The 23,035-nt window shown below is 40.9% G+C and overlaps 1 protein-coding gene across 1 annotated transcript in view; it reads left to right on the top strand.

Moving 5' to 3' along the window:
* The window catches only part of Rdh10 (retinol dehydrogenase 10), a 28,760-nt gene extending 13,324 nt beyond the window's left edge, over positions 1 to 15,436 (top strand). The window contains exons 3-6 of the mRNA XM_076835503.1: positions 10,738 to 10,836; positions 12,033 to 12,178; positions 13,812 to 13,943; positions 14,048 to 15,436. Coding sequence (XP_076691618.1) covers positions 10,738 to 10,836; positions 12,033 to 12,178; positions 13,812 to 13,943; positions 14,048 to 14,171 — 501 coding nt within the window. The 3' untranslated portion in view covers positions 14,172 to 15,436. The remainder of the gene's footprint in view (positions 1 to 10,737; positions 10,837 to 12,032; positions 12,179 to 13,811; positions 13,944 to 14,047) is intronic.
* The last annotated feature ends 7,599 nt before the right edge of the window (positions 15,437 to 23,035 follow it).

Genomic DNA, 23,035 nt, shown 5'->3' on the forward strand with positions numbered 1-23,035 from the left:
AACTTCTGTAAGGTCACCACCAGGGAAGGAAGAAGCTAGGATCTAGACCCTCAGCCTGGGGCTTCAGGTCAGAACATGTACAAATACCTACCTGGGCTACTTGTTCAAAGCTCCTGGTATAGTAAATTTTCCAATGAGTCACTTATGGTTTTTGCCCTGTGGTATAATGTAAGAATTAGTCTTCAAATGTTGATTTTTTTTTATTAGCATGGTTAGCTTAGCAATAACTGATTAACTCTAGCTTAATATCCCCAGAAAGTTTGCTCTATAAATTAGACAAGCATGTAAAATTCTAGCCTGAAGAATCAATGCTACACTAGATTTTTATTACCAAAGCTCAACTCAGAGGTTTTTTTCTGAGCCTTTTCTGTAATTTTCCATGACTGTATTCGAGGTAGCCAATATAGTACATCCTTTGTCACCCAGCCTCCTTCCCTTTCTTCCTAGTGTGGGTGTTAGCATTGGTAAATTGGACCTGAGAAGGTAGGCAATGGAAAGGGATCTTCTACAAGGACTGGCTGCATAAAGTTGCATAAGTACTTGGGACCAAAATTTCAGTAACACTGTGGTTTTAGTTTAGCTTGTTTTGTTGCCTTATCTCCTGGAAAATGTTAAACCTTTATTCTGTTATATAATAATCTTAGGGGATCAGAAGTTCAGAAAGCTTCATAAGCTTCCCCTTTTGAGATGTTAACCATGGATTTTCAAAATTCTGCAGTTTGAGATGGTTGATAACAAGTCCAAGCTTAACCCAAACATCTGATTTAACCCAAACATCTGATTTATAAAGGGGTAATCTTTTTCTAGGTAGGATTTTCTCACAGACTTGCCAAAGTATGAAAGTTTCTGTGGTTCACTTGCCCAGGGAAAGGTGAAAGAGGGAGGGGCTTAGGCAGACAGGGTCTACGTTGTCTTCATAGGAATGTCTTCAAAGCTATGGATGAGAGGGAGAGGATTTTGAAGTCCTGAGGTCTCTTTGAGAGCTTGCTAGTGCTAAAAGTGGATCCAAGACAAATACACAGACAGTCCACAAGTTCTCACAGTTGTTCATACAAAGTGCTGAGGGCTCTTGACTTAATAATCACTATAATGGAGGTCAAGGGGCAGCAAGAAGAGAGATGTGAAGATTGTTCTGCCAGTTTGCTGAATTTTGAGGAGAAATTGATCTGAAGCCACTTGAGATTTGGAGTAGACAGATTCCCCCCGGCTCATTCTAGAACCCTGTTCTTGGCCTGTGGTCCAGAGTAGCAGCAGCAGCAATACCACCTGAGGTCATATTAGAAAGAAAGGCTCTGGCCCCCTTCCAAACCTTCTGAATCAGTATCTGCATTTGGTCGCATTCCAAGCAATTCTCTGCACATCAATGTTTGAAGAGAAACAGCTCTTCCACACTTCTTTTTCTTTCTACTTTCTCAATACCTCCCCCTATTTTTCCCTGAGTAAACCAGCCCTTTAGGAATCCCGTATATGTGCCAGGCATGGTTGCACATACCTGTAATCCCAGTGGCTTGGGAAGCCGTGGCAGGAGGATTGCAAGTTCTAGGCCAGCCTCAGCAACTTAGGGAGACCCTGTCTCAAAATAAAAAGGGGTGGGGTACGTATATCAGTGGTGAAGAGCCCCTGGGTTCAATTCCCACTACAAAAAAAAAAAAAAAGATGGTACATGAGGAAAATGTCAGATCCTGTACTCTGGACCCCATCCTTATCTAAATTTTTGTTTCAAATTTGGATTAAGGTCCAATATCTCAAAAGAGTGAGTCCAGGTGCTCTTTTGCTCACTACTTTCCCTAGTTGCTGTGCCCTAGCCATGAGCAGCATGGCAGAAGGTAGGGATCGTGAAGGGTTGTGTTCTTCCTGCCCAGGACCAAAATAAACTTCTGGAATTAATTTGTGGGAGGTCAAGGACCTTGCAGGTGTTGCTGTGGATCCCTTCCAGCCTAGTGCCTGGCACATCAGGAACATTCATAATTGTTGGATGACTGAGGAAATGGTTCCACATAGTCTTGCTATACTTAAAGGGAGCAGTAGTTTAAAAGTATACAAACTTGGGGCTGGGATTGTGGCTCAGTGGTAGAGCGCTAGCCTAGCATGGGCGGGACCCAGGTTCGATCCTCAGAACCACATAAAAATAAAGGCATTGTGTTGTGTCCATCTACACCTAAAAAATAAAAAGAAGTATACAAACTAAAGTGGTAGGATTTTGAGCCCATTTTTTTTTTCTTCAGGGTTGGAGATCTCAGGGCCTCATACATGCTGTGTAAGCACCCTGCCACTGAGCTACATCCACAGGCTATGTGGAGCCCAGTTTAAGTTGTGCTCCCCCTCCCCCCCCCCCCCACCAGCTTAGAATGTATTCCAAACTAGAAAAATGTCATTACAATGTGAGAATAAGATTTGCGGAGAAAACCATCACTGGAGTATGTGGAACTTGGTTTGCTAATGCCCACTTCCCTACTAGATAGTGGGGGCCCTCGAGGGGTCAGTTTTGCCTTCAGGGGGACATTGGCAATACATTTTTCTTATCAGACTGGTGAAGCTGCTACTGGCATCTAGTGGAGAGAAGAGAGGACGCTGCTGAAACATCCGTGAAGCCCCCAAAGCCCCCCAGGGCATAAAATAACCCAGCAATAAATGTAATGGTGCTGAGGCTGGGAAACTGTTCTAGAAAACTGGGTCTCAAACTGTCTACTTATTGGAGTCACCTGGGGAATGTTTCCTCTTACTGCTTGATTTCTCTTCTTTGGAGTTTCTGGTATAACTGGTCTGGGATGTGGCCTGGGCACCAGGACTAAAACTCCCTAGGCAATTCTAATGTGTAGCAAAGTTTGAGATCCACTTATTTAGAGAAAAGGTGGCTTCTGCAATCATTAAAGTTCTCTAAGAGGTTCAAAAAGGTTTATTTATTTATTTGGGGTAATGCTTAGCTCCATACAGGTACCATAAACCCTTATATATATTAAGTGACTTCTAAGTATTATATGTAGTGCATGTTCAGGAAAAAATTTTCAGGAGTAACCTCTTGATTATGTCTATCCTGTTTTTAAGTAAAGATTTGTTGTTGTTTTAAGCTCACTAGAAAGCAGGAAAGAATTTGAACTATTTGCACTCATGAATTACAAGGGCTGATGATCATGGGGACATTGCTGGGTTGTGCTCTTGGAAGGGGCAAAGGCGCCCTGCCACTTCAGATGGCCCAGCAGTGGTTAAGCTGGCGTGCATGTGCTTGTGCCTCACGCAAGTGATTACTGGTCACTAGAGCAGAACCGAAGCCTCTGCCCTTTGGAAGATCTGTCTTTATTACCATTTCTGAGAAGTGATGTGCATTTGGGCAAAGCAAAGGGATTAATGATAGCCCCTTGTTTGGCAGGTGATTTGGCTGCAATTTTGTGGGTTATTTTCTTTATTCCATAAAGAGTTATTGAGGTAGGGGAGGGGCCTGGGTCTGAGCGAGATCAGTGAACTCTCCTTTGATCATTTCTGGTCCAGTCAGGGGAGGATCAAGGGAAACAGCATTTTAAAAACAGTGTCCAGTGTTCATAGTTTTGTTCACACGTTGAGCTGCCATGGGTTCAAGTAAAACAAAAAAAAAAAACAACTATTTTGCACAGATAATTCACAATATTAAATAGGCTGCATGAATATAAGTTATATTATGTTAAAAGGCACAGCCATGACAACATATAAATGTTTAATGGCTAGATATTTTATTAATCACCAGGGGCTGGCAGCCACACTAATGGAGCTGATACCTTATTGAGTCATTTACGAGAGTCTTAGGCAAGTCATACCTCAGTATTAAGACTTGTATTTTGAATGCACAGTAGGAACTGAAGAAGTCTTGAATATGAACCTAACATTTTTTTTTAGCTAAAAATCCTTGGAGATCTCCTCTTTTTGTCTCTCAAATGAATTAAATGAAGATTCAGAGAAGTCAAGGTAACAAAAAGAAGGTTGAAGCTTCAGCAGTCAGAACCGTGCAGGTTTCTAGAATCCAAGGACCAGTGTACTTTCCAGATAGATTGAGTTTTAAGTCACCTCATTTCTGGTATTTCTGCATAGTGAGCCCTAAAATATAAAGGATTATTGGGATCTGACTTGCAGCCTTGGGGTAGATTCACCCCATCCTTTAGCAGTGGGAAGACAAGTTAATGAAGCATTTATTTTTGCTGAATAACTAATGGTGTCATCATCTAGGTGTTCATTTGAAAAGCCTCGCTCTTTTATTAGCTTCTTGGTTGCAGGGCAACTGTAAGAGTATTCTTGTGCATGTGTGTTAAGTATTAACTGCTGATGCTGTTCAAATGTTAAACGAATCCCTGTAGCCTCACAATAATAATTTTTTTAAAGGATGGTAAATGTAACATTGGTACAAATTTGATGACATATTCCTTGGTCTCCCTCTCTATCTAGAAAGAGATGTTTTGTCTCAATCTGACAGAAATTAAGATGAACACTTTAAGTCAGAGACAGTAGTTCCAGGCTTCAGTTATCTTGAGGCTATTTTGCACAATTAGTCAGAAGATCTTTCTGTGTCTGCAAACATAGCCAAATAGGAAAAGGAACAAAGGCCATTGTGCAGCTGCATGAGTGTCAGAATGTCTCCTGTCAGCTGCAACTAAAGTAGTTAAAGTCAGTATATTGCTTGCCAACAAAGGTTAGGCTTTATCTCCCAATTATAGATAGTTCCATAGTGAAGATTGCCTTTTTGAAATAATATTGTGGTCAAAGTAACTTTTCTAAAGTTTGACCATTATATATATATTAAGCATTATATGTATTATTTGAAACCAGCAAAATTAAGAGTATTTAGGTTCATATTCCTCTCACAGAGTAACTGGTGGTACATCACCATGTTTAATCTTTGAATGCAGTAATGAGCAATTAACCTTCTTAACACAGTCCAGTCTATTTCCAACACCTTCAAAAGTTTGTGTGGTTGAATCAGTATTCCAGGAACAGTAACTGAATTCTCAGAGAAGAGTGCCACCAGATGTCATTTTAGCCTTGTAAATATTCAAGAGAATATTCGATTATGATTCTGATAAAAATAAGTTGCTCTGCTGGCACCTCAGGCAAGAGGAGAACAGGAGGAAAGCTGTTTACCATGGTAGGGACAGCGTAAAGCATAAGCACGTCCAGGTAGATACTTTTGTTTGATGGACTCTATTGTATTCTCATTTTCAGATCGTACAAAATGCTGTCATTTTAGAGATCTGAAAACCTACATCACATGCCATCCTCTATATATGCCATTTCCCATCGTAATATAATTTATAGCTCTCTGGAAATTAATGTTTAATCTGTTTCTTGGACATTCGAATAAGAGATATAAACTTCAAAACAATTCTTTTAAAAGACTGTCACTAGACCATCGTGCAAATGCACGAAAATCCAATCTAAGGCCTTTTCCTACTGTGAAAAATTAACCATGCTTTTCCCTCGGTGGCTGTGAACCTGGGGCTATTTACAGATACAGGGAATGCCTTTTGGGTGTTTTACCGACACCATCTCAAAATTTCAAGTCCGGCTTTGCCAGACACCGTGTTTCTTCACATTCTCTTTTGCTTAACTTTCAGCTAATTTGTCCTGACACCGCAGCTGCAGGCTCTGCACTGCACAGTCTGTCATTAAGAGCACCAAGAGTGATCTGGAGGTCGGAACTGTTGGAAGTTAATTTGGCGTAAACCCAACTTTCAAAGATTTCTCAAGCTATGACATGCCATGTCTATGTGCAGTCACTTACACTTCTGTGTGAGAAGTTCTTGCCCATATTATAAATGTGACCTTTACAGGTATCTTTCAGAGGGCCCAGTGCTTTGAAGAGGAACCCTGAGGAGCTATGGAGATATTAGACTTGTTAAACGTGTCTCATAGGAATATCAGTGTTCATTTAAATGTCCTTCTTTCTTTTTCTTTTTCTTTTTTTTTTTTTTAATCACATAAGCAACCCTGTCTGCTGGCAGCAGATTTTGAACCTTGTGATAAAATTAATCACAAATCATCAAAGTTCTACATTTACCCTTTACAGCCAGAGTCAATTATTACGATTTTTCTTTTTTAGCAATTAAGAGACCCTAGATCTCTTCTAACTCTAAATTCTCTAAACCTTCCTGGTTCAAATATAGGTAACTGACATTTAGACACCCCCCCCCCCCCGCCCCTTTAGATCAAGAGTCAGATTTTTTTGATAAAGGACTAGATCTCCTCTGTTTTCATTCAACTAAGAGGACACAGAATGAAGTACAATTCTGGGTGTTTGGTTTAGCCTCCAGCAAACCTTGCCAACCAACATGGGTGCCAGCTAACTCTAGAGACTGATTAAATGCCCTTCCTGTAGGGATCCCATCATGCATTGTTAAGTCCTGATCTAGATAATCTGTCCTTACAGTTGATCTAAGGCAGCAATCCTGGGGCAGTGAATTATCTGACTCTCCCTTCTCAGATCCTCCATGGCAGCATACCCATGAAATTCTACTCACACCGCTTGGGTGTGCATTTCAGATTTGCCCTTTATGTTCTTCTAACAACTCTTTGAGACAAAGTTAAAGATCATGAACCTTAGCTTGAACTGACTGGTGTCATGGCAACTAGAACTTCACCTTTTGCTGGTCCCCACCTCGTACATGCTACAATATTTGTGCACATTAATAATTCATTGCAAAGTGCCAGATTTCTTTGTTCTGTCAAGCTGTGTCAAGGACCGAATATGCTGTGCTATCTCAGATGTCATCTACCAGACTGTTGAGGGCAGGAGTAATTAGAAAGGAAAACTAGTTGGGTTACTTTGGAAAATTCCTGAAAATGCAGTGCTTTCTAGTCACCCATTTATGGCACTTTTTTCCTTGCAAAGTAAGGAACAGAATTAGTGTTGATCGAGGTATATTTAATAATGCACCCCAGATCCCAGGTGGGGGTGGGCGTGTGGAAATAATGTATAAGGAGTAATTGCTCATGTCCATTCAGGCATCAAGAAATGATTAACAGCCTTGGTCACATGTCCTAGGGTCCAGCAGGACCCTGAGTGGTCCTGATGTGGGTGCTCTTGCCCAGCTTGCCTCTGATCAGCATAGAGTGAGTGTCTGGCACCTGTTTTGGAAAACAAGCAGTCTGGGTCCCAAAGCTGCTGGCATTACCTGCAGGGTTTCATCAGCAGCTCATGTGTTGTTGACAGCCTTAGAAGTTGTGGTGATTGTGGTATTACCTAAGATTGAGTCTTTCTGCATAAAGAATATGGTCTTTGTCTTCAAAGGTACACTATGCACAGACACATTGGATTTCATTTATAAAGAGATCAAATTGTTCCTGTTTAGGCAAAGAAGTCATGTTTTAAACTGAACTTTGGCCCACTACTGCTTTAAATTTTTTTTTGTAAATCCTCCCTCTCCAAAAAAAAAAAAAAAGCTTTGAATTAAAACAAAGTAACCAACTTGTGTCACACTACACTAGCTACTTAAAGTTGAAACATATTTCTCTGAACAATATGTTTATAACCCACAACTAGAAAATATTTTAATTATATAGCCATATTTGGATTACTTTGCTTCTATTTTTTCTTTCTCTCTTCTTTTTTTTTTTTTCCTTTCAATATAAAACCAGTATCTTAAACTCCCCTGCAAACAATTATGGGACAGGGGCACAGGAGCAGAATCAGAACCAAATCACTTTCTTTGGAATGTGAATGTACAGCCCTCCTGCTTATGTGAGAGAGAAAAACTAGAGCTGGTTTACATTTGATGTATCAATTTAACCCAGTTTAATCCTGGTGAGTTTAAATTCTGCTTAGGGACAGGAATGAGACCAAGTCCTTTTTACCCATCATTTACAAGGCCAGATGGTGACACAGTAACTGCACATAACACATGTTCAAGAATGACTAGTTGAATAGAGAAGTGAATACCACCAGACTCATTTCGGAGGAGGGGTGAGGACTTTAATCAGTTTCAGAACCTTGCAACCAATTAAACTTAAAACACAGTTAGGAACTTGTTAATCTTGTATCACCTGCCTTTATATGCTGCTGAGGATCTGGGTTAGTCATTTAACACCTACAGGCAGAACCTCAGCACATGAATATGGGGAACTCATTAGAACCAGCCCACTCTGGTGTCTGTGAGTTACTAGTCTGCCCGCCGCCAGCTGGAGTTAGGATGGACACTGACCACAGATGCAAGCAGCTCAGTGAATCTCAGATCTGTCAGGTAGCCAAGTAGCAAATTCTTACTTGTATTTTAAATTGTGTGTAATTTCTTAGGATTTAATATTAAGTTTCTATATTTACCTGTATTAAGAACTTTAAAAACAAAAAGATAGAAAGGACTCTCTTCCAACACTAGGCAAATTTTAATATAGATGACTGTGTGACTTTATTACGAGTCTAGTGATATGTGGCATGATCCTGTCTCCATGCCCAGTTGTTGGCTGATGTGAGCGCTCTGAACAGATTGGAGGTAGGCTAGGCTAAGCCCTGAAGGTTGATAGTTTGGGTGTATTATGTGCATTCTCCACTTAGGATATTTTCAATCTATGGTTGGTTTATCACGACATAACACCATCATAAGTTTAGAAGCTTCTGTCCTTAGAAGCAATGCCTGGCTAACATCAAGAATAAATTTTATACTTTTTAGTTAGTCTGGGAATAATTCATCATTAGTCATTTTATAGACATAATTACTTAGGGATATGTTTTCAAGTTTAGCTTGGAATATAGAAGCTTTGTGAGGTGACTTGATTTCAGTTCTGGGATATAATGGCCATATTATAAGTTATAGAGCCTGAAGTTGAACTATAATGACCTAAATTACCAGTTCTCAGCTTTTGGGGTTATAAGGCAGACCAAAGTTATAATTACTGTGATAGTTGCCCTAACAATTGCCATTTGCAACTCTGAAGAAGCAATCCAGCTGAAACATGTGCTGGGCCCATGCAGTAGTGAGAGGTGAGCACAATCACAGGGTGACGATTCTGCCTTAAAATTTGTTAAGTCTGACCTGTGTCATCCAGCTTGGTCTGAGACAGCCAGATAAATAAGTATAAAACAATTAATCAAAACATCATAAAAGCTTGTAATTATGTGTTAGGATGAATGGTACCAACTATGTGTCTTAGAGAGAGATGGACAAAGTCAAGCTGGTCTTGAATAATATTAGATAACACAGGCGGGTGCATGGGCTGGGAGTGAGCTCCATGTCGGAGCACATGCTCATCCTGCACAAGGTCCTGGGTCTAATCCCCAGCACTGCAAAGCAATAGTAATGATGACACTCTAAATATTTTCAATAAAGGATTATTAAAAAATTCAACTGATACAATTAATATAAAGCACCTGAAAAGCATTACAGACTGTATAACTCTGTGATCACTGTCACACTTTGGCTTATATAGAAAGGGATTGGGAATATAGATTCTTGAGAAGAATTTATAGGTAAAAATGTGCAGGTGAGCAGAAGCATTAAGGAGAACCAGACAAATAGGGAACAAGTCCGGAATGGGATACTGAGTGATGACCCAGGAGACAGACAGGGGAAGACCTTGAGATGCTTTATAGATTCATCTGGCAAATGTTCCATGAATTGGAGTGTGGAAAGACTTCTGAATCAATGAGATTGCTGGTTTTAATTTTATACATGCGAAAGTTATCATAACAAACTAAAGATTCATCCAAAAATTCAGTGAGTCCTTAGCCAAGAAATCTCTGAGAAGGGAACTCTTTTTTTTTTTTTTTTTTTTTAAGTCTGCTGTGTAGTGCTTTGTTTTTTAACTTCATAAATCATGGGAAGCTGTGTTGGCAGTAGACAATAACTCAACAGTGGACAGATTGCTTTTTTCCTGCTTTCTTTTAAGAAGCAGGTTATAAAACTGTTGGGAGCCCGGTAGAATAGTTAATAGATCATCTTAAGTAATTTGAAGGATTTTTTTTTTTTTTTCATGCAGTTCTGCATTTTGAAGGCAAGAGACCAAAGGGGAAAGAGAGTTTAGTAAGAAATCAGTGCCATCTCTGATTTTCACCACCTCGGTGGATCTGCCACATAGTCTGCCACCTTAAGTGGCCAGTCTCCTGCCTCTGTGGGATTTACCTCAGAGACCCCCACAGTGCAGTTTGGTCCTTTGAAATTCTACAAGTTCTTATCAGTATAGCATTAGCATTGTGGTATTTTTTTTCATTGAAATGCTTGTGTATTTTTACCATTTTCTACATTCTAAAGCACTTTACTTTCTGCTAGCATGCACATGAACAGTGAACCCTTTGATGGTACAGCAGCTCTTCCTTCCCGGGGCTATCACTAATTAGATGTAGCGGTAGGATAAGCATTTATACAAGGCACCTGCTCGTAGGGAGGCTTCAGGTCCTCAGAGCAGATGGCTGCGCTGAAGTGTCATGAGCGTAAAAAGATCTCTGCCCTGGGAGTCACTTTAGATTAACAGACAACTGTCACTTAAAGGTGATAAAGACCCTTCCACTAATAGCTTTCTTCTCATCTCTAGGCATTGTCCCCCAAAGTCCTCGTGTTACAGTCTGGTTGGTCATGGCCTCTAATAGCCCTGTCATGCCAATGATATGGTACTGAGTTAACCAGACATACAAAGGATCTTCTCTTTTTTGGAAAATATAAAATGTTTTTAAATGAATCGGGAAGTATAATATCGTATGGGTCAGAGTTTGTTCTGTGACCCTGGATTGGGTTTTAGAGGAAATTCAGCAGGTCACTTCTAAAACTTGAATCTTATCTTTCCTTTCAGACAACTAAGGCCTTTCTTCCTACGATGCTGGAGATTAATCATGGTCATATTGTGACAGTTGCAAGTTCCTTGGGATTGTTCAGTACTGCTGGAGTTGAGGTTTGTCAAATATAAAGCATTTTCTTCAGTTTACCCCGTGATGAACACATCACCAGAGTACCTGCTGCCTATACATTTGTGGAAGTGTCCAGTTGGCGTGCTGAATATAGGATGTTTCCCAATAAACCAGGGCCAGCTGTTGAAATGGAATTATACCTCTTCTGCCATAAAATCACTTCTACTGGCTTGACAAAGTCGCAGCAACAAGAGAAGTAGATGGGCCAGTCCTAAGTGTACCCCATTTCCATCGGCAGCCTTGATGATGGTGGGAGGCACAGGGTCAGGAATGGAACCATGGAGAGCAATGGTAGTGCTGTGGGGAACAGATAAATGAGGCCAAAGGTTCACGTTCTGTTTTCATCATCTTGCCAAAAGTGAGCTGCCTTGTGTTGGCTCATCAGACAAGTTGGTTATGTTCAATGTCAGGTCTCTGCATTTTAAGTTTATAAAAGTGAACTTCATCAAACTCTGTTCCTTACCATGTTGAAATTATAAAACATATGTAAACTATTGTTCTGTGCTGTTTGTCTTATGGGTACCTATAAAGTTGAAAAAGATAATTTCATGCATATTTACAAAGGAACACAGAATAGATGGCTTCTGCATTCAGGAGATTTTTTTATTTCGATTCCTAACTTAAAGTTGGGTCATGGACAAGAACTGTGTATTGTGTGCCCTTAGGTTAAGTTCTAGTTTAAGTTTACAAGCTTTGGTTATCATTTTCATTTGAATTTCACCCTAAAGAGAAAGTCAGATCATAACAACTTATAACCTGAGCTAGACTTGCCTTTGTTCTTCTTGCATTAATTTAAACAAACAGGTTTTTCAGTCTCCTTCACTGAACAAGAGACCATTTGTAAATTTTCCAGACACTTCAAAGTGAACCTCCCTGCATTTTTAACTTCAGCCTGTTAGCTTTCATAGAATCTTTGGCAGTAACTTCCCCAAAGTAATTTGATACTTAGTAGATGTGGCAAAAAGCATTCATCTGTTTCTGCTGTTGCTTTGAAAATATTATTTCTGCACTGAACCACATCGGATATCTGTCTTTTAAAATGGTTTCCTTTTCTTCGCTTGGCCACCTATAACCTTTTGTAGCAAACATCTAGCTGGGGAAGATAGAACCAGGGAAGCTTCAGGTTGTCTGGATTTGAGCACGTTCTTAGCATTTCTGTTATTTCTCCTCTCTAACTCAGGATTACTGTGCCAGTAAATTTGGAGTTGTGGGTTTTCATGAATCCCTGAGCCATGAACTAAAGGCTGCTGAAAAGGATGGAATTAAAACAACCTTGGTTTGCCCTTACCTGGTAGACACCGGCATGTTCAGAGGCTGCCGAATCAGGTGAGTGGGAACATATTACGGATAAAAAGGATAACACTGGGGGAATGTGTGGAGTTGGATTTTCAGTCCATCTTTTGCTTTAATTGTCATTTGACAATTGACCTGTAGTTAATTGGTCAGGGTTAATTGGTTTTTAAAATTGTGTAAGTTTGGCAAGCAGGAGACCTGTGCCACACTAACAGTAACTTTCAGAAATTAATTCAAGAAGCATTGTATGTATGTAGTAAGTGGCTTTTCCAACCCTTCAGGGAGAAAGTGTAAATACCCAGGATCTTTCTTACAAGATGTATCCTCAACAGTAATTTTCTCTTAGTGTTGGTAAATAAGAGTACCAGAAGAAAAATTCTTAATATAACTTTGGTTTAGATATGAAACAGTGTCCCTGTCACAGAGAAGTAACATGCCTTTATTCTAAAAAAGACATTGCATATTACATTCCAGATTCGGAAATTTCTCTTTTTCAGCAAGTGTATGTTGCTAGATTCATTCTGACAGAACGAGAAGAATCATTTAGATTTACTAAAGATGAAATGAAAGACCCACACACTTAGAAAGAAGCACATGGGAATATAAATGTCAAGTTCCATCTGACTCACGTTTAGCAGAGTAAACACAACCACGAATCATTAAGAAGATACTTGTGAAGACACGCTTACTTTGAGATCTTCGCTTAAGTGAATCTCCCCGTTGGTCGAGAGCCATTCTTAACACATACTGAACCGGATAAGCAGTGAATTCTGTGGAGGGCAATTTAAGTCGTTCCAGTCTCAGACTGACTCCAAGTCTGGACTGAGAAATGAACTCTAGGGGGTAGGGATGCAGTTCAGTGGTACAGCACGTGCTCAGCATGTATGAGGCCCTGGGTTCCATCCCCAGCACCAAGAACAGAAAAAGAGAAAGTAGGAACTCTAGCTCCTTTTCTTGCATGTGTCAGTGGATGTTGGTTTGGTCTGTCTTTTTCCCCCTTATGTATCTAGAACCTGTTGCTGGAGGTCTTGAGGAGTTCTGTTTCCTATTTAGCACAGTTGTATGTGCAGACGTCCAAAGCTAGGGTGGGAGGATAAAGGCTAAAAGCAATAAATCGTGTTACTATGCTATTTGAACATGTAGCATAATGAACTAAACTGTAGGAGGATATCTGTGTGCCCTTCATTTCAGAACTCCCTAGAGACTATACTTTAGCTTTCCCTATTCAGGGGAAAGGTGTAGACCTATTATTTCACTCAGAAAGGCTATGCCAGTGTTTACATGCCCACATTTTGGCTACACCTAATCCTAAAAGCTTTGCCTCTTGTTGGGGTTTAATGCTTGCTATGCCAGACACCTACCATTTCTACTTAAAGGAAAATAATATGCAATACATCTTGAAGCATCTTAAAAACACCACCTTCTCACTTTACAGAAAAGCAGACCATTTTTGCTTTTTTCCCCCTACCTTGTTTTCCTTCATACATAATCAGATATGTTCGTAGTAGGAAAATTTGGGGGGGGGGGAATCCAGAAAAGCACCATAAAGAAAGCAAAATGTACCCAATATCTGGTCACTCAGATAATGTCACAGTGTTTTGATATGTATTTTCAATCTTCACTATTGTTTAATACTGAATTTTATTTTGTAACATAAAACATATAGGAAAGAAATTGAGCCCTTCTTGCCCCCCCTGAAGCCTGATTACTGTGTGAAGCAGGCCATGAAGGCCATTCTCACCGACCAGCCCATGATCTGCACCCCCCGCCTCATGTACATCGTGACCTTCATGAAGAGGTAACTGTGAAGGGCTCTTCCTCACTGACCCAGCCTTTCCCTACCTGCCCCAGACCCCGATTAACTTGAGGCTTCGAGTTTGTAACTGTGACTTTCCATTTCAGCATCCTTCCTTTCGAAGCAGTCGTGTGCATGTATCGGTTCCTAGGAGCAGACAAGTGTATGTACCCTTTTATTGCTCAAAGAAAACAAGCCACAAACAATAATGAAGCGAAGAATGGAATCTAAGAATCTTTTTGTATGAAATATCATTTCTATCAGAAGACGATCAAGTTGTTTCAGTCCAGTGCACATCAGCGTTACTGACATTCTCTGGATTCTAACCCCACGTTGACTTTTTTTAAAAAATCAACTTTTTAAAAAAATAAAGTGTAAATTAGCTGACTAGAGTACTTGGGAAGTGTGATCAGTCAAAGTGAGCTAAGCTTGTTGCTAACAGGATCCTTTTAGACAGGACCCTAAAACCAGTCTGATCTTTAGACAAGCACTGTGTGACATCTTTGGGCTGTCATTATTTTTTTAATGAACAGAAAGTCTAGAAATGATAACTACAGTGTGTTTCACATGTGTGATTTTTCTGAATTCCCATAGAGTTTATGCATTCTTGTTAGTAAACTCTAGCCAACTGACATCCTTGCAACTTCAAGGACTATAGTGCTATATTTTCTCATCTTTTCTAAGTTCCAGTTGTGTAAAGCCTGTGTGGCTTTTTCATGATGTCTTTATGTTCAGCTCTTTTTGGAATTTTGAAATCTCCATCCATTTGAAGCCAGTGATGTCTGAGCATTACAGTAAAGATGATCAGGTCCCATTCTTAAACTCACATTGACTAAAGTATTAGATGATTTTTTTTTTTTTTCATTTGACCTCTGAAATACTTCATTAAGTATCTGGAGACCTAGTTATCCAAAAAGACACGCATTTTCTACCTATGAATTTTGCTGCATATAGAAAGTGCCCTTTCCTCAGGAGTTGCTGTGTTTTGTGTTTTGTGTTGGACTCTTATCTAGAGTACACAGCATCTCTGCAAAGAACCCATTTCTAAAAATGGGAATTTCTACACTAAAAAGTCCCCATTTTTGTGCCAACTATGATTAGTGAGGGGGAAAAATCGTATTCTATGGAGTATGTACGGAAGGGTGTAAAGATTTCCTTTGGAAGGTTTATTCACATTGTAGAACAGCAAATGACATTTTTACAGTATTTTTTTGTAAAGCAAACTATTTTGTGCCTTGAATTTGGTATATGTGTATTAGTGAAACATTGTAAAAGTGAACTTCTACCTCTGTATCTAAATGTGTACCATCCACTTGTAAATTACTATGAACTATTATGTGATTGCTTTTTTTTTTTTTTAGAATGTCTTGTTTAAATAGTGACCAATGTTTAAGGCTATTAAAATAAGCCAACTTTTACTAATTGGGAAGTTTTATAAAGGACTGATTAAACTTAATTAAATTACATACCAGTGACTGTGATTATTATCAGCAATGTTGTAAGGAAAATCATTCTGTTCTTTTTCTTTCATGCCATCCATATGTTGCATGGTTAAATAAAAATGTTTGAATGGGATAGCATTTGGGAACAGACGTAATAACCCAGGGTATCATGCCCCCAAATTTCCAATGTTACCATCTACCTATGTAAGATAGCTTCATCAAAGGCTGCTTGTATTAAAGTGGGAAGATGGGGCTAGGGCTGGGGCTCAGTGGTAGAGGGTTTGCCTAACATGTATGAGGCCCTGGGTTCGATCCTCAGCACCACACACACACACACACACACACAAAATTAAAGTGGGAAAACAAATACTCCCATTACCTATGTTTGTCTGGCTGCACCACAGATCAAATCTCACTGGATCCATGTTCAGGAAAGGTCCTGGGTCACTGCCAACCTTCACAGTACGGTTTTAAGGAAGAGCTTCGTCACCTGTTTGAATTTCTCTTTTTAAACGATAACTAAACCCTAAGGCATTTACCAACAGAAGCCCTGGCTGCCTCTTAATTTTCAGTTTGGGATTTAAATAAGTACTTTTAAGTAGCCTTATAACAGTGTGGAGTGGGAGCAATTATTTTCAGGTTGTTCAGGTCTGCCACCCAACTAACACCCTAGAGAAATTGTTCAAGTTAATTTTATGACCCATTCCTCAACCTCAAAACTAAGGAAAGTCTTCTTTACCTTTGGTTTTATTCTCATGTGTTAGAATCTAAACCTATTTCTATTTTTGTTATTACCCTTATAAGACTGTCCATCTCCAAGTTCAATAAACTAAATTCATTTGGGGGTAGAAGGCATCGATTCCCATATCCCAGTCCAGTTTAATTACTTCTGGGTCTCTCCCTTGATTGTTGTCCAAACTCTTCCCATTTTTAACTGTGGCACTTGGAAAGGGATACAATCCGTGCAAGTTTGGAACTGCAGGATTCCTACATGTTGTCTTCGTCCCAGTATCATACTCTCAGCATTATGCTATTTTGCTGGGGGTAGTGGGAGTCCTAAACATTAAATCTTTTCTAGTCCTGCACGCTTGTATTGACCACTAAGTTAATCATAAGGTTACTTCTCCAGCTGGGGGCTTATCTGTACCTGTGCCACACACATACACCTTGACATTAATGCCAACTTGAAATACGTTCTCTTTTTCTCTCATCTGGCCTGATCATGTGAGTGTTCAGGGCCATTGGGTTCAAGGCTGACACCCTGCCCCCCAACCCTTTCTGTCCCCAGCTGGTGTTGTCCCTGTCCCTCTCTCTAACCTTTCAACCAGTTTAATGATAATCATATTGAGTGGGACTCAGGAGTCAAAAGTTTTGAAGCTGGCAAAGATGAATTCCTACTATTGTTTTCCCCCTTGATCTACCAGGTCTGCTGCTCTGTCACAAAAGATTAGATTAGCTTGACAAGATTGAACTACATAAAGCCAGGCTAGTTGTGTGTGTGTGTATGTGTGTGTTTTAGTATCCTGTTTCCTTGAAAGGCTATAGCTTTCAAAATTTTCCCAAGGCTTAAAAAAAAAAAAAAAAAATCAAATTAAATGTCCTTTTCAAAGTTTTTGTTTCCAACTGGCAGAAACAATTCTAAATTGATGTTGACCTATATCTTGGAAATTTGCTTTTGCCTCCAACAAAATATGAAATCAGTAAGGTTAGGGGAGGAGGATTTTTTTTTTTTTTTTCATGCCAAATTAATTGACTCTGACTGATTTAAAAGAGAAGTAGAGATAGCAAAACTGTGATGGACCAGAAGTGGCTGGGACACAGGACTAGGGAGCGTTGAGTCAGCATTTGTCCACAGTTTAGCAGGTACACCACGCACCTACTGAGCCAAAGGGCCTACCCCAGGGACTCGAGTAGCGTGCAGTTAACTCAGGTACAAGGAAGTATACCTGAATGTGCCACAAATGAAGCCTCAGAGTGTGGGGAGGGGAGAGAATCCTGGAGGGTTGTGATGGCCACCCATGAGGCCGGGAATGGGAGTTTGGGTACCTCTGGGAACGGATTCTCAGGAAAGGTACAGAGGTCAAAGTAGATAAATTATATTCATTGTGGCTGAAACAGAACATGGGAAGAGAACAGCATCCATTCTCTCAGGAGGTCCCATCAGAGAATAACCTTCATTACAGGATGAGAAATGTGTCCCTCATTTGATACAGAAGAGGGAAGCCCTGGATTTTTTTTTTTTTTTTTTTTTTTTTTTGGCAAGAAAGCAACACGGTCAGAGTTGTGAGTTAATAGAATCCGTTAAGCTGCAATAAACAATTTCAAGACCCAGCAAGTAGGGATGCACCAGTTAGAAGGGCAGATGCTAGAGTCCATCAGATGGGTGGTGAAGGGGCCTGCGAAAGACAGAAGCAGTGAGAATGTGGGGAGAGCTGGGGTTGAGCAGCCAATGGCACAAAGGAAACTTGTAAGTTCAGGTGACTGAAGATAGCTTATCACCCAAGAGCACCTGAGTTGTTTTAAGTGAGAAGAATTCATAGGCAGTCCAACTTAGAAATGGGGCACTGGGGATGCAGGATGACAGTAACTGGCAGACAGCTGGACAACCGGCTCTGGTCCTCAGCAGGGAAGATGGTACCAAGATTCTGCATAGAAACTTTGAAGTAAGCAAATCTGGGAGGGGGAAGCACAGAATGAGAAGAGATCCATGGGACCCAACTTGGGGACCCCGAGGCAGCCTCAGCAGAAATCATTAAAGGTGATGCAGTAAGGTTAAGAGGGGAACTTCCTCCTCCCAAGGAGAAACCAGACTAGAAACAATGCTCTCTTCCTGGACCTAATCCCCAGGCTGAGTCACACTAAAGAAACCTCAGTCTGGCCCAAGAAAAAGAGTCTGTGTGGCCAGCCCTGGGGCAGAGGCCCAGAAGGTGAAGGGCAGTGTCAACAGATAGCACATGAAGTCTTTAACCTTGTACTCGGGTTTCTAGTAACAAAATCCACCCTTAAAACGACCAAAGGAAAATTCCTTCCTAAATGAAACCTGGAAACTGTTGCTCTTTGGCAATTTTGTTTGCTTGGCCTCAGGAGCATGAATTGCTTAAATGCGCAGGCAACTTTTCATGAGAATCCTGGGGGAAAACAAAATACAAATTTCAAGCATCATCAAATGGATACATGTGAGTTCAAATGAACTCCTTTAATGTGCCAAAAAAGATGAGACAGGACCAACTCCTATCAGTCTGCTCGAAGAATCCTATCTGGTCTCTGGAACACTGAACTCAAGCCAAAAACTGCCTTTTTCGAGGCAGGTCCCGGGTCAAGCGGGGCATCCCTGATCTCCCACTAAATGTCAAGGTAAAGCAGTACATGACCACAGTCCAGTTCCTACTTAGTATGACTTTTCCTGTGGCTTACAATCCTTCTAATACAATAGCTATCTCAAAACGTTTACACAGTTCGTGATTTACCCATCTCTCGGGGAAGCATTGAGGACATACGGCCACACAGGTTAGAGAATCCTGCTCATTTCTGTCATGAACTAACATAATGTCTTCCAGAAGCTCCTAACAAGCTTATTAGCTGTGACTGTTGAAACGATTCTTACCACTAGCCAAAAGCAAAAGACATTGATTAGCAAGAAAAACAAAGCATCTTCAGCCCAGATTCTAAGTTTGAGGTTTTCCTGTCAAGGTGATTGAAACCATGCTGCAGGGAGAGATGTGTGTGCATAGCAGCCATGAAAAATGCCCTCTTGCTTGCCCACACGTCCTGGGTGGTCCACCTGGACGCCACTCCATAGACCTCCCCTCCCCCAAGGGAGGAACCGGAGCCTGGCTCCTCCATCCCAGCCCTCCTCTGCCTGCACGTGCGCAGTCTCCCAGGCCAGCCCCAGCTCATGGGGGCCTGAGCGATCCAGGTGGCTAATGGGCAGGTGGGGGTCCTGGCTCGGACACTGACACACATATGTATGTCGACAGCACAGCATCCTGTGGAGTTCCTGCTCAAGAGCTCAGTATTGTGGATTGAATCATGTCCTCCCCAAAGATCGTTGAGGTCCAAATCCCCAAGGCCTGTAAATGTGCCCTTATTTGGAAATAGCCTTTGCAGATGTAATCAAGATGAGGTCATATTGGATTAAAATGGGCCTTAAATTAAATCACTGATGTCCTTTTAGGAAGAGACGGAAACACAGGGAGAAGGCACCATGTAACCACAGAGGCAGAGATTGGAGTGACACGGATACAAGCCAAGGTACACCAAGGAATTGTATCAAGGACCAAAAGCCAGGAAAAAGGCAAGGTGCAGATTCTGCCTTGGAGCCTTTCAAAAAGGAACCCAGCCTGCTGACACCTTGACTTCAAATTTCTAGCTTCTGGAACTGTGAAAGAATAGAATTTGACAAAATCATGCTATGCGCGTGTATAAATATACACACCACAGTGAATTCCACCTTTATGTGTATCTAGAAAACACCAATTAAAAATAAATAGATAAATGGAAGGAAGACCAGTAGTGTATAGGAAGGGGAATAGGGGAAGTGACTGAAATGAAGAAATCAAATCTCATGCGTGTATGATTATGTCAAAATGAACCCAACTATTATGTTTGGATATAATTCACTAATAAAAGCATTTTTTTAAAATAGAACGAAAGAATAGATTTCTGTTATTTTAAGCTACCCAGTTTGTGTTGCTTTGTTACTGCAGCCCTAGCAAACTAATACACTCAGGGTCTGCTTTCAGACAACCTGAACTCCAATCTAAACCAGCCTTGTATCCGGGCCTTTGTCTTTGCCTCCCTGTGTCTCAATCTCCTCGTGTGTAAACTGGCAATCATAGAAATACTTGCATGGAGAGTATTGTGAGGAAATGTAAGGATATACACAAAACCCTGCTACTATGCCTTCTACACCTCATTAGTGTTCGATAGACCGCTTTAGGTTGAATCATATGAAATCGCATTTCTCAACTGCTTTGATCTACAAAAAAGGCAATTTCATATGGTTCATCCTAACGGTAACGTGGAGACAAATACCTACATCAAAGTTCCTGTTTATAGTACTATTTTGTGTTTCCAACTCTTTGTAATTTTCTGGCACCAGCTAGGTGCCCTACAAATCAATCTGCTTTCTGACACTTCCCAGAATTAGTGCAGACCCCACAGGGTGAGGGCTCAATCCCACAAGGCTTCTTTCCTTTGCTTCAGATGCCAGTCCCAAACAGGGTCCCCAGGCTACCCATAGCTAGCTGCAAATTCAGGACCTCCCACAAGTCACCTTAGGTTTGAATTCCCTAGAACAGCCCAGATCTCAGGGAAACACTATAGTCCTTAGAATTCAGTTCACAGATGGACAGCCAGGTTGAAAAGATACACAGGGCAAACCTTGCTCTTCAAGAGTTTTAATCCAAGTTTTAATTCACAGAAATGATTGATCAAATCATTGGCCGCGGGTGACAGAATTCCATCTCTATCCCCTCATCTCTCCCCAGAGGTGTGGGTGGAGATGTTGAAAATTCCAACACCCCGCCAAGGGAGGTCTTAAAACTGAGTGCCCACCTCATTAGCATAAACTCAGGTATGTTTATAAGAGGCTTGTTATGAATAACAAAAGACATTCTTATTGCTACAGAAATTCCAAGGGTTTTAGGAGCTCTGCCAAGAACTGAGGACAAAGACCAAATACATTTTTTGTTTTACCACAAATACTTAACTATGCTTCCATTAGTTAATTAGTTGTTTGTACATCTGAGGACAAGGGTCCCGTTTTATTTATCTCAGCAATGCTAATCCTAACATGTGTGAGCCAAGTACATAGTAGATGCTCAATAAATATTGACCTACGTGACCCTTTGTGCTCTTCAAATACCTGGTGGTCCTCTTGTCGGTAACACAGGAATATGTTCACTTCTGCCTTACCCACAAGAGGAACTTTCCCAAGTCTCCTGCTTTGTGACTCCTAAAAGAACTATGAGGACAAAGGGATTTACTGTTGACATGCCCTTTGAGCCTTTATTCTTATAACCTCACCTGTATGCAAAAGGGTAGGCCAGAAAAGTTTGTAAGGTAGCCCCACCAATCCAAATCCACCCCCAATCCAAACAGTGACAGTCCTCCCAAGCCCTCAGAATACATGGTCAGACATGGAAAAATTGGAGAGTAAATACAGAAATTAGGTACGTTTTGAAGGTCAGGCAAGCACCGAGGCAGACATAAAAAAAAAAAAGAGAACTTTAATCTAACCCCTATATCTACCTGGCTTGAAGTGACCATGGAAATCTTAAGCTTTCACAAAGAAAATAAGAAGAAGAAAAACAATAAAAGTCTGTACTGTCCCCCTTTTCTCTGACTTTGGCAGTGACTTGGCATTGTCAGATTTTCTGAGATTTACCCCAGGATGCTGAAGTGCTTCTAGAAGTGAACCTGGGGTGCTTTTCCCCTGATGATTCTGGAGCCCAAGCCTCTGCCCTCTGCATTCCTGCAGCCCAGGCCCTGGAGGCCCGAGAGCCAGGAAGCAGAAGCTGGCCAGGGAGTGAAGAAATGAATATGCTGACTCTCGGAAGGAACTGGAAGGAGCGAGAGAGCTGCAGGCCCCGGGGGACATTCCCACAGTTCCTCCAGCTGCTCAGACTTCCTGCTCCTCCACCGCCTGGGCTCTGTCCCCGAAGGCCTCCCAGCAGCCAGCTGAAAGCCCAGGAACCATTTTTCCTCACCTGCTACAGATGCAGCAGGAAAGTCCAGCGCATTCTGGAGAAGAGGAACCCGCTGGTCTTCCTCCCTGGGATTGAGCTGTGGGGAACAAGTTTCACTCATTTTTTTACATTTTCACTCAGTGAGCCACAGGATAAGAAGTTTGTTTTACTTGGGAACTTCTGGTTTATTCTCCATGAGGAAATATCAGTTGGAAATGATTTCTCTCAGAAGGGAAGAGGTGGTATTTTGTGTATGGAGGAGATTAAATAAATTTGGAGATAGGTTAAATGTTACCTAATAAGGAAAGGAGGTTCTGATAGACTAGAGAGAGATACAGAAAATAGGTTTCACCTGATCACTCTACCGTGCACTGCCTGGAACCGAACAATTGCAGGCTAAGTCAGTTCCATAATCACCCTTAGGGTTTCTAGAATTTTCTGTAGGAATCTGGCCTCTAAAATTGGATTCATTTGCAAGCAACCCCAGTTCCAAGATATTAGGGAGACAGAAAGATGAAAAAGAAGAAGAAGATGGTCTACGTTTTCAACTTCCAGTGAAACCTATTTAGGGAACACATTTTCAGCCTTAGAAGAATAGGTATTTGGGGGCTGGGGTTGTGGCTCAATGGTAGAGTGCTTGCCTAGCACATGCAAGGTGCTGGGTTCGATCCTCAGCACCACGTTAAAAAAAAAAATGGATAAATAAAAATAAAGTTTTTTTTTTTTTTTTTAAAGAATAGCCTATTTAAAAGGCCAAAACCTGTAGCCAGGTGAAATGGTGCAGCCTGTAATCCCAGTGACTTGGGAGGCTGAGGCAAGAAGATCACAAGTTTGAAGCCAGCCTCAGCAATTTAGCAAGACCCAACATAGTATAGTAATAATAAAGGGACATGAGTGTAGCTCAGTGGTAAAGGGCCCTTAGTTTCAATTTCCACAACTGCCAAAAAAAAAAGATGAAAATATC

Source organism: Callospermophilus lateralis, chromosome 16 (assembly GCF_048772815.1).
Source record: "Callospermophilus lateralis isolate mCalLat2 chromosome 16, mCalLat2.hap1, whole genome shotgun sequence".
NCBI classification, from domain to species: Eukaryota; Metazoa; Chordata; class Mammalia; order Rodentia; family Sciuridae; genus Callospermophilus; species Callospermophilus lateralis.